The sequence below is a fragment of the Gopherus flavomarginatus genome, chromosome 1, assembly GCF_025201925.1.
Source record: "Gopherus flavomarginatus isolate rGopFla2 chromosome 1, rGopFla2.mat.asm, whole genome shotgun sequence".
Lineage (NCBI taxonomy): Eukaryota > Metazoa > Chordata > Testudines > Testudinidae > Gopherus > Gopherus flavomarginatus.
In genome coordinates, this window is record NC_066617.1 from 55,570,780 (window position 1) to 55,582,984 (window position 12,205).

General features: G+C 41.2%; 1 protein-coding gene across 1 annotated transcript in view; it reads left to right on the plus strand.

The window, feature by feature from the left end:
- The first annotated feature begins 957 nt into the window (after positions 1-957).
- Positions 958-12,205, plus strand: part of LOC127042868 (uncharacterized) — a 972,530-nt gene continuing 961,282 nt past the window's right edge. The window contains exon 1 of the mRNA XM_050936354.1: positions 958-2,205. Coding sequence (XP_050792311.1) covers positions 962-1,810 — 849 coding nt within the window. The 5' untranslated portion in view covers positions 958-961 and the 3' untranslated portion in view covers positions 1,811-2,205. The remainder of the gene's footprint in view (positions 2,206-12,205) is intronic.

The following is a 12,205-nucleotide window of genomic DNA, read 5'->3' on the forward strand; positions in this document are numbered from 1 at the left end:
GCTGTCCAGAGTGGTCACAGTGGAGCACTCTGGGATAGCTCTTGGAGGCCAATAACATAGATTTGCATCCTCGCTACCCAAAATTCGACCAAGCAAAGTCGATTTTAGCGCTACTCCCCTCACTGGGCAGGAGTACAGATGTCGAGCTGCTGTGGGGGATAGACCACAGAATCGCACTGTCGCCAGGAAAAGGCAAGTCTACGTTATTGGAGACTCTTTACTGAGAAGAGTAGACAGGCCTGTAACTAGACCTGATCAGGAGAACAGAAGGGTATGCTGTCTGCCAGGGGCTAAGATACAAGATGTGGACCTGAGGCTGAATACGATCTTAGCGGGAGCGGGAAAGAATCCGTTGATTATCCTTCATGTGGGAACGAATGATACGGCTAGTTACTCGCTGGACTGTATCAAGGAGGACTATGCCAGACTGGGGAAGACGCTCAAAGAAATCGAGGCTCAGGTGATCTTCAGTGGGATTCTGCCGGTTCCTAGAGCGGGGCGACGAAGGAGTGACAAGATTATGGCGATCAACAGATGGCTCAGGGAGTGGTGTTATAAGGAGGGCTTTGGGATGTACGGTCACTGGGAAGCGTTTACGGATAGATGACTGTTCACTCAGGATGGACTTCATCTAAGCAAGGAGGGAAATAGAATTCTAGGATGGAGGCTCGCCGACCTCATCAAGAGAGCTTTAAACTAGGAAGTTGGGGGAGATGGTTGGGAGATGTTCGGGAGATCTCCACGCCGGAATATGACCTGGAGAGGGAAGTAAACAAAGTGAGAGGGGATACCCTTGCGGTCCCAAGATTTGGTCCAAGGAGGAATGGTGGAGTAGAAACCAGAGTAACGGGTGATGCTGGTGGTAGAAGGTCTCTGCACAACAGGGGAAAGAATGTCACTGACGCCAAACGCCGAAAATTAAAAGGTCTGTACACTAATGCGAGGACACCAAGGTAACAAGATGGAGGAACTGGAGTTACTGGTGCAGGAAGTGAAACTAGATATTATAGGGATAACCGAAACCTGGTGGAATAGTACTCATGACTGGAGCACGGGTATTGAAGGCTATGTGCTGTTTAGAAAAGACAGGAAGAAAGGCAAAGGTGGTGGAGTAGCCTTGTACATCAATGATGAAATTAACTGTAGCGAAATAAGAAGCGATGGAATGGATAAGACAGAGTCTGTCTGGGCAAAAATCACACTGGGTAAAAAAGCAACTAGAGCTTCCCCTGAGATAGTGCTTGGGGTGTGCTATAGACCGCCGGGATCTGATTGGGATATGGATAGAGACCTCTTTAATGTCTTTAATGAAGTAAACACAAAGGGGAAATGTGTGATTATGGGGGACTTCAACTTCCCAGATATAGACTGGAGGACGAGTGCTTGCAAGAATAATAGGGGTCAGATTTTTCTGGATGTGATAGCGGATGGATTTCTTCATCAAGTAGTTGAAGTACCTACGAGAGGGGATGCCATTTTAGATTTGGTGTTGGTGAGCAGTGAGGACCTCGTAGAAGAAATGGTGGTAGGGGACAACCTTGGTTCGAGTGATCATGAGCTGATTCAGTTCAAACTAGATGGAAGGATAAACAAATGTAGATCCGGGATTAGGGTTTTCGACTTCTCGAGGGCTAATTTTAAAGAGTTAAGGAAATTAGTTAGGGAAGTGGATTGGACGGAGGAATTAGTGGATTTAAATGTGGAGGAGGCCTGGAATTACTTTAAGTCGCAGCTGCGGAGGCTGTCAGAAGCCTGCATCCCAAGAAAGGGGAAAAAACCATGGGCAGGAGTTGTAGGCCAAACTGGATGAGCAAGCAACTCAGAGAGGGGATTAGACAAAAGCAGAAAGCTTACAGGGAGTGGAAGAAAGGCAGGATCAGTAAGGAAAGCTACCTTGGTGAGGTCAGAACATGTAGGGATAAAGTGAGGAAGGCTAAAAGCCGCATTGAACTGGACCTTGCAAAGGGAATCAAAACCAATAGTAAAAGGTTCTACAGCCACATAAATAAGAAGAAAACAAAGAAAGAAGAAGTGGGGCCGCTATACACTGAGGATGGAATGGAGGTTAAGGATAACCTAGGCATGGCCCAACATCTAAACAAGTACTTTGCCTCAGTTTTTAATAAGACTAGTGAGGAAACTAGCGATGATGGAGGGATGATAAACGGGAATGTGGATATGGAAGTGGATGTTACCGCAACTGAGGTAGAGGCTGTACTTGAACAGCTCAATGGGACGAAGTCGGAGGGCCCGGACAATCTCCATCCGAGGATATTAAAGGAACTGGCGTGTGAAATTGCGAGCCCCTTAGCGAGAATTTTTAAGCAATCGATAAACTCGGGGGTTGTGCCGTATGACTGGAGGATTGCTAATGTAGTTCCTATTTTTAAGAAAGGGAATAAAAGTGATCCGGGTAATTATAGGCCTGTTAGCTTGAGGTCTGTAGTATGTAAGGTCTTGGAAAAAATTTTAAAGGTAGAAAGTAGTTAAGGATATAGAGGTCAATGGTAATTGGGACGAATTGCAACACGGATTTACTAAAGGTAGATCATGTCATACCAATCTGATCTCCTTCTTTGAGAAGGTGACGGATTACTTAGATAAAGGAAATGCGGTAGATATAATTTACCTAGATTTCAGTAAGGCGTTCGACACGGTTCCGCATGGGGAACTGTTAGTTAAATTGGAAAAGATGGGGATGAATATGAAAGTTGTAAGGTGGATAAGGAACTGGTTAAAGGGGAGACTCCAGCGGGTCGTATTGAAAAGTGAACTGTCAGGCTGGAAGGAGGTCACTAGTGGAGTCCCTCAAGGATTGGTATTGGGACCGATCTTATTTAACCTTTTTATTACTGACCTTGGCACAAAGAGCAGGAATGTGCTAATAAAGTTTGCGGATGACACAAAGCTGGGGGGTATTGCTAACATGGAGAAGGACAGGGATACTATTCAGGAAGATCTGAACCACCTTGTAAACTGGAGTAATAGAAATAGGATGAAATACAATAGTGAAAAGTACAAGGTCATGCACTTAGGAATTAATAATAAGAATTTTGGATATACGTTGGGGGCGCATCAGTTGGAAGCGACGGAGGAGGAGAAGGACCTTGGGGTACTGGTTGATAGCAGAATGACTATGAGTCGCCAATGTGATACGGCCGTTAAAAAAGCAAATGCGATTTTGGGATGCATCAGGCGGGGTATTTCCTGCAAGGATAAGGAGGTGTTAGTACCGTTATATAAGGCGTTGGTGAGACCCCATCTGGAATACTGTGTGCAGTTCTGGTGTCCCATGTTCAAGAAGGATGAATTCAAACTGGAACAGGTTCAGAGACGGGCTACAAGGATGATCCGAGGAATGGAAAAACTGCCTTATGAAAGGAGACTCAAAGAGCTTGGCTTGTTTAGCCTGGCCAAAAGAAGGCTGCGGGGGGATATGCTTGCTCTATATAAATATATCAGGGGGGTTAATGTTAGGGAGGGAGAGGAATTATTTAAGTTTAGTACTAATGTAGGCACGAGGACGAATGGGTATAAACTGGATATTAGGAAGTTTAGACTTGAAATTAGACGAAGGTTTCTAACCATTAGGGGAGTGAAGTTCTGGAACAGCCTTCCGAGGGAAGTAGTAGGGGCCAAAGACTTTTCTGGCTTTAAGACAAAGCTTGATAAGTATATGGAGGGGATGTTATGATAGGATCGTTAATTTGGGCGATTGATCTTGGATTACCACCAGATAGGTCTGCTCAATGGTCTGCGGGGAGATGTTGGATGGGATGGGAACTGAGTTACTGCAGAGAATTCCTTCTTGGGTGCTGGCTGGTGAGTCTTGCCCACATGCTCAGGGTTTAGCTGATCGCCATATTTGGGGTCGGGAAGGAATTTTCCTCCAGGGCGGATTGGCAGGGGCCCTGGAGGTTTTTCGCCTTCCCCTGCAGCGTGGGGCACGGGTCGCTTGCTGGTGGGTTCTCTGCAGCTTGAGGTCTTCAAACCAATTTTGAGGATTTCAATAACTCAGTCCTGGGTTAGGAGTTGTTATAAAATTGGATGGGTGGGGTTCTGTGGCCTGCCTTGTGCAGGAGGTCAGACTGGATGATCATATTGGTCCCTTCTGACCTATGAGTCTATGAGCCCTTTAGGTCAGCGGAACAGAGTTGGTTGTGTGGACACATTCATTTTTAAATGACCTAACACGGCTAAATTCGACCTAACCCCATAGTGTAGACAAGGCCTGAGTGGTTGTTTTGAGGATCTAAATTTTGGAATAAGGCTATGGCCACACTTTTGTCAGCAAAACTTTTGTCAGTCAAGGGTGTGAAAAAACACACCCCTACTGACACAAGTTTCACCGACAAACACCTGTATGGACAGCGCTATGTCAGCGGGAGACACTCTCCCACTGACACAGCTACTGCTGCTTGTTGGGGGTGGCTTAGTTGTGCCGACGGCAGAGCTCTCTGCTGCCGGCATAGAGTGACTGCACCGGAGATCTTACAGCAGCACAGCTGCAGCAGTACAACTGTGCCACTGTGAGGTCTGTGGTGTAGACATAGCCTTAGACAACTAAAGTGACAGTTAGACACTTAAATCTCTTTGTTGATCTAGCCCTTTGTCCTTGTGTCCAGCAGTACAAGGCCCACACTTTTTCCATCCTCTTTCACCTGTCGCCATTAACTACAGCTGAAGGTTTGTGGGCAAAGTCCTTTTTCTTGGGCTTTGTTCATAGATTCAGAATTTTTCACATTGTGTAGCTTTCCTGTATTCAGCCATAGTCATAGAGCATATACATGGTGCTGAACTTTAAGTGCAACTTTAATAATAACAAATCCAAATCTCTAATGGGGAAGTTCGGGGGGAGAGGGTTCACTGCATGCGTGCACATACAAAAAGAAGTTAATCTTATTAGAATAATCAAGTTAATGCTGATTTACTCAAGGAAAAGTAGATTTTTTTCTGCAATGCAAAGCGAATTTTTAATCAATAACTGCATGATCCATTTGAAATATGCAGGCCTTGCATTGAAAGGATTAATAACAGTGACTAATGACAAGAATGACCACAGCTTCATTATGCAAAAAGTTGTTAGAGCCACAAAGCTAAAACTTTGCAAGAAAAATGAAATGTGCAATTTGGGTGCTGCTTTATAACATTTTACAATATGCTTTTCAATCAAATTCTACAACAGCCTAAGCTGACAATGCCTTCTCATTGGGGTCACAGCTTCCCCAAGCCATAGATTAAATGTATGCAGATCCCGTAGTTCATCCAAGGATGCTGATGAACACATTCTAAATAACCACCTTTATCATCTAAGAGGAAAGAAAACAAAACATTCATATTCCCACTTTCTCTCACAATATAGTCTTCATATAAGCGCACAGCATTACGGTTGTTGCTTTTGTGTTTTTATTTATTTATTTGGTAACAGCTGTGCCTTTTGCCTCACAATACCCTAGGGATATGATTATAGCATGATAACAACAAATCTCCTGCTGTGCTGTATTACTTTAATATACTAATTACAACAGAAGTCAAATAATATGTATTCATCCCAAAATTTTTACATTAAAATAATCCTCTTAAATCACTAATATATATGCTGCACAAAAAGGAAAAGGGGATGGTAGTGGAGGAAAGAGAAAAAGACAAAAAGTAGAAAAGAAAGGGGGATGAAACAAAAATATTCTTGGTCTTGTCACCAGTCACTGAAAGATTATCACTGAGGAAGTGAAATAACTGACAAAGACTTGGGTTTAGCCCTTGTGAGAAAAGGGAATAGAGATAATGATAATAGAGTTTTTTGTGATTCCCGGAAAGCTCATGCTTGAAAAGGATTCATAATTTTTTCTTAAATTTACATATTCATTGACTAAGTGTTTCAAACAGATCTGAATTTAGTACAAAGATGTTGATAAACTTTTTCATTTTCATTATAAAAGCACCTTTTCTCTCTCCTTCACTCTCCTTGAAATTACTAATGCCTTTGTGTTTTTAAACATGTTAAAATGTCTTTATAAATTATGAAGTATATGTTAACTTCACTAACAATTTCGATGGAGATCCTCTGTGACCTGTGACTTAGAAAAATATCTAGTAGTTCAAATTAATATTTTATTTAAATTTACTTACTGGAATCATTCACAGAGTATTTTCTGGGTCTGTAATGAAATTAACATTGCTTCTAGATTTCTTTGAGGTACATTTTTAACCAAAACATTGTGGCAAAGAAAATGCACTATCCCTTTACTATTGTTTTGATGGAGATGCTTTCCCTCCAGGCTTAATGACGAGGTGCTATAAAAGGCGAAGAAGTCATTTCTTTTCTATCATTTTGCAAAAATTGCATAGTGGGAGGACACGCTGCCTTTTTAAACCCTTTGAATGTAAAAATAATGTATTATTTTCCATTAAAGCTCAGGTGTGAGATAATTTATATTTTTTTTAGAATTTAAACAGGCAGAAATTGGTACACTGAAAGCATATTGAAAAAATGCAGCCTGTAAACTATGCCTGTTCTATTTCTAGATTATATAAATACATGTTCGCCAATGGAAATTTCTGTTCAATAGAAACATATGCTCACTAATGGAAATCAATATGTTAAATAATAGGAAACTGTTTGGTATATCTCCGGTTACATGACTGCAATTTAATACAAGGCATAGGTCTTTAGAAAATATAATAATTTAAATAACTAACGGACAAATGCTACCCATTTTCTACCTAAGGCATAACTTAAACAAGCAGACTTTGCACAGACAATCTAAGAGGAGTTATAGCACAGGAATTCTTCCCCCCAACCTGGCATCTAGGTGTGGATCACAAAACCATTCTATTGCCTCTGCTATAAACCAGGTGCTGCTGTAGTGACTGTAGCCCCTGTATGCACAGCTTGGGAAAAATATTAATCCTTTCATCATGAAGTGCAATACACCCCCTACAGAAGTTAACCCGATGGGGCATTCTGTTCTGTGTAGGAATCCATGCAGAAGAGGCATCTCTTCCTGGGTAGGCCCCAAGCACTCCGAGTCTGCTCTCACCCACTGCAATTCCTATGGAAGCTGGTTCTGGGTCCCCTACTAGATTGGAGGACATATGCATATTGCAATGCACAAGCCTTTTTGCAGTCAGACTTACCATATCTGGTGGCACAGGCTAGAGGAGTATGAAAATGCCAATTACTTTCATGTCAAATATTTTGAGAGAGAGAGAGAGAGAGAGAGTAATTTCACATGAACATTGTTTTTCAAAAAACTACCCTTAGTAGTTTTTTGGAAGGGGGAAAAAAGGAGAAGGATAATGTTGACCAGCACTAGACCAGACCCTACTTTATACTGGCCCCAGCAAGTGAACCAAGCCCACAGAATAAAGAAATGCATGTAACTAAAGCAGGCATTAAATTATCTGCTTGCCTAGCCATATTTTGATACCCATAATCACAATGAATATCCCTTTATTCCATGTGCAGACTTATTGATTTTGATGGGGCTGCTCATGAACAAGGTGCTAGTCAGTATGTATGTCAGTATTGTAGTCTGCCATTAAATAAGGAAGCATTTGAGTTTGTCTTTCACTTCACTTCCTGAACAACCACTCATCACCATAGGAATCAAATGATTGATTGATGGATGGATGGAGGCTTCACAACCTCAACCTTGTGTTGTGATGTGATTTTTCCTTTTAAGTATTATATAAATGCTCAACAATAAAGTAATGACAATAAAATAATAGTAGTAACTGTTTATTATGGCTTTATTGTAGTTTCTTTCCTTGATAGTTTAGAAAAATGTGTTGTGCTACCTGAAAATTTAAGCCTATTGGTCACTTTAATTTTAGCACTATACTTTCACTTAAGTAAAAAGTTTGGCTAGTATCCAAAGACAAATATCAAAACATACTGTAAGATACGGTCAGTATCTAAAGATAAATATCAAAACATACCAAGAGAAAAAGTAACTCTGCTGCTCACTACTATGTCCGGGACCTAAATGACCTTTTGTTCCTGGTCTGTTTCTGATATTGCTAATTCAGTGAATGAAGTCTGAATTTACTTTGCATGGTGACTTCAAAACCAATGTAAAGAATCAGAATCCAAGAAAGCATAAGAGTTTTCCAGACATGTTAGGTGAGGACAGGGCCTATAGTCAGCTCTCTGCCATGCCAGTGCAGGAGTATTTACTTTTGTAAATATACAAAAAAGTTGACCAGTTCTTCTAGGATCCTCTATTTCTAATTCCTTCAGTCCCCTGCTTCCATCCACACACACACTAACAGTCACATTGTCCAGTTATGTCTATTCTCTGTAATTTAATGCTGTTGTGGTTCATGGTTCCATTATGCTCTACAGATGGTGATTTTTCACCTCTTCATACCATATTTCAATAAAGGATAGAAATTATGTGTGTGGAGAAAGATCCTCAATCCCAACAGCACAAGCAAAATTAAAGCTGGTTTAAATCATCTGAGGACTCCCTCTATGTGGGGAAATCCTCCAGTAGCATAACCAGCTCTACACCCACAGCCACTGCAGTTCTGTGCATTGGGAATATGTCAGGGAGCCTGGAGAAACAAAGAGGATGGCCAGAGCATTGCTCTGCTATGGTGAGTCCAAACTGTCATAACAGACCCTTAAGGGCCACTGTAACCAAGCATAAATTAGAGCAAACTGGAACCCCCAGCCAGCCCCAAGATCAAGAAAGGATAAATGTGATGTTTTACCTCCTCCTCCCACTCAGGTCATGTCCTGGGCAGAGCTCAGATGGACCCAAGGGTGCATAGGATGGTATCCTTCTTTGGATAGTATACCTGCATTTGCTTCCCAATTTGCTTTGCAATCCTGGTTTCCATGACTCTTAACAAAATTGTCATGAATTCACTAAATCCATTTGTTTCTCTTAGTGCCTTTAGATATCTTCTTTAAGTTTACATCTTTCAAGTATTCCCTTACCTGCTCTTTATCAACTGCTATTTTTGGAAGACCTTTCTCACATCCTAATTCTCCAAACATATTCTTTTTCCTATTTCTTCTTTTTATAGCTCAATATAGTTTTGTTTAAAAAAAAAGACATTTTTGTTAATCACTGAAGCATGTGTAGATTAAAAAGGCATCTTAGTTGTACAAGAAGTGAATTTTAGTGTGTGAGAAAGGTCCTCTATCCTATATAGATACTTATACCACACTCATTGCTTGAAGTCTGAGGTCAACTGTCTACTGAATAAGTACATCACATGCTTCATCACATTCCCCCAGTATTATGCCTCAGCCCAGGATAGGAGAGCCCATATCTGAGTGTGAAAGGGTTACCTGTGCACTCAGCCTCTTGCCTGAGAGTGCCTTAAGGGACCTTCTGCCTGATGGGCCTTTTCTCTCTGACAATATGGCTCCCTATTGTAACACCTTGTGTTAAAAAATTCAGGCACAGAGTATGGGATGTTGCCAAAGAGAGTGAAATCTTCTCGGATTAACCCTATCCTGCCCTCACTATCCCCAGAAATGTTAGTCTCTTCCACATGAAGCACCTGTGAAAAGGCATCTGTATGGGACCAAGGAGCAAAAACGAGGTGCTGCGGCATCATCGCGCCTCACCTTCCCTGTGAATGACAGCATGTGCATCAGTGCTCTTACCTGGCTTTTTCTACAGCCTCATTAGTGTCACCAGAGGCCTGCTGCCATTTCTGGCATTAACTCTGACAAGACTTTTTAGTGGATTGAAATACACCATAGTAGTACCAAAACTATAATATTCTTTCTAGCAGCGGCTTCTCTTAATTTTCTTTTGACTAACCAACACTAAGGTGAAATTGTCTGAAAACTGAATGGTCCATTGTGCTTCTCCTGCCAAGTTTGCAGCATCAGCTTCCTTTTTATTTTGTGCTTTTAATATTCTACTTCTACATGCTGTTGGCATATTGCTACATGCATCATTTCATCAAGTATCCCTTGTTCAGAATTCCTCTGGTTAATTCATGTATAGTTTTATATTGCTGGCTTCTGGAGTCAAAACAGAATGCCATTTCTGGAGTCTAAAAGTTCATTCTTTTTATCAAGTTTATTTTTTCTAAGGTAGAAAATATATTTATCAAATTAGCATATTTAGAAGAGTACAATAATAATGTATTCAATTGCCAGAGCAGGGTGTTTTTCATTAATGCATTTATAAGGTATTCAGTGTTTAAAAGATATACAGAAGATGTAGTTATATGTTTGGAGCAAAGAAATTAACAGGTTGTAGGGCAGATTTTCAAAGGCATAAATGAGAGCTGGGTTCCTACCTCCCATTGAAAGTCAATGAGAAATAGGCATCCAACTGTCATTTGTGCATTTGAAAATGTACCCCTCCTTGCCCATTTTTCTTTAAACAAATCTGTGTTCTGGAATTGTGACTGATTCCGCCACCAGTTATGCTGCAATGAGTAAGTAATTACACTGACTTTAAAGAAGTTACTCTAAATTTTCACCATCAGAAATTGTGAAACTGGGTGAGATCAGCATCTGCATTTATGTATCAGTTTTTGCTGTAACATCAGGTTCTTTGACTTGTTTCATCCAATTTCTCCCATTCCATCAGAATGCATTTTTTCTCCTGTAACATTAAGAACAGTAAAGTCTGTTACAAGATGGAGAATGATACACTTTTTGCACAATGTTGCATAGTTTAACATTAAAAAACTAGTTTTCTCCTCTTTCATTACAAATGATTTGTACGGAGCCACAGGATATGGTCAAAAGATGCTTCAGAGTTGTTCACTCTGTGACAAAGTTCCTCCTCTATCTTAGTGGGTCCTGTGCGGATTTGTTCCCCTCAGTGATCTTCCCCTCTTGTGGAACCCACAGTCTGGGTCAGCTCCTCCTGTGTCTGATCAGGAGTTGGGAGGTTTGGGGGGGAATCCGGGCCCGCCCTCTTCTCTGGGTTCCAGCCCAGGGCCCTGTGGATCACAGCTGTCTATAGTGCCTCCTGTAATAGCTGCATGACAGCTACAACTCCCTGGGCTACTTCCCCCTGGCCTCCTCCAAACACCTTCTTTATCCTCACCACAGGGCCTTCCTCCTGGTGTCTGATAACGCTTGTCCTCCTCAATCCTCCAGCAGTACACTCTCTCACTCTCAGCTTCTTGCTCCCAGCTCCTCACACACACTCCTTCTCCTCTGGCTCCCCCCTGCCTGATGGAGTGAGCTCCTTTTTAAACCCAGGTGCCCTGATTAGCCTGCCTTGATTGGCTGCAGGTGTTCTAATTAAAGTAGCTATCTCTACTGCCTTCTAGAAAGATCTTAATTCGCCCCAGGTGCCTTGATTAACCTGGAGCAACTGCCATTTGGTTACCAGGGTACTAGGGATTTGTTTAGCCTGGGGCTAACATACCTGTTTCTCAGTACTTTACTGTAGCCATCTGGCCTTGCCCCATCACAACTCTTAACAAATCAAAAATACCTTTAAAAAAAAAACCATATGTTGTCCCAGATTTTTGGTGAAACAAAACTGTACAAATATAATATTTACATGCATAGACCTATATCATGCTTCAGAGTTTTCCTTATTATATACATTTCCTCCCAGATCACATTTCCAAATAAAAATCTTAACTATACTGGAGTAGTGTAGAAATCATAGTGTTTTTCATATACAGCTGAGACAAATCCTTTGTATGTGTAATTCTCCAATTTTGTTTCTTTATTGAGTTATTTTAATCACATCCTCTAATATAGAATTTTTGTAACTGGTAGTGTTGATAAGAAAGCAGAAAGTATGACCAGCATTTCTCTCGATTCTCTACTTGTCTAAAATAGAAAAAATATCATTATTTGGAGATTCCTTGTCATTCTTTTTGAATCTCTTTGCTCCTATCTAGTCTGTTCCCTAAAAGTACTGGAGTGAAATGTGGCATCTGGGACTATGCACTTGTGTACTGCTGCAATTCCACAAGGTTTAGAATTGTAAACCTTTGTAAAGAAGGGACACATCTGTTGGGTAAAACCCTGAACCCACTGAAGTCAATGGTAAAACTCCTACTGACTGCAATTAAACCTGGATTATGTCCAGTGTACATAGATTAATTTGACAATTTCTTGTAGGTATCACTGAAGCAGTGGGTCTTCTAGAAAGTTTTGAAGTTTTGATCCCAAGTCCATTGAAGTCAGTGGCGTTCCATGGGCTTTGGAGCAGGTCTTAAATGAGGTAGGGGTGTAAAAGAGAGCTCAAAGAGTACT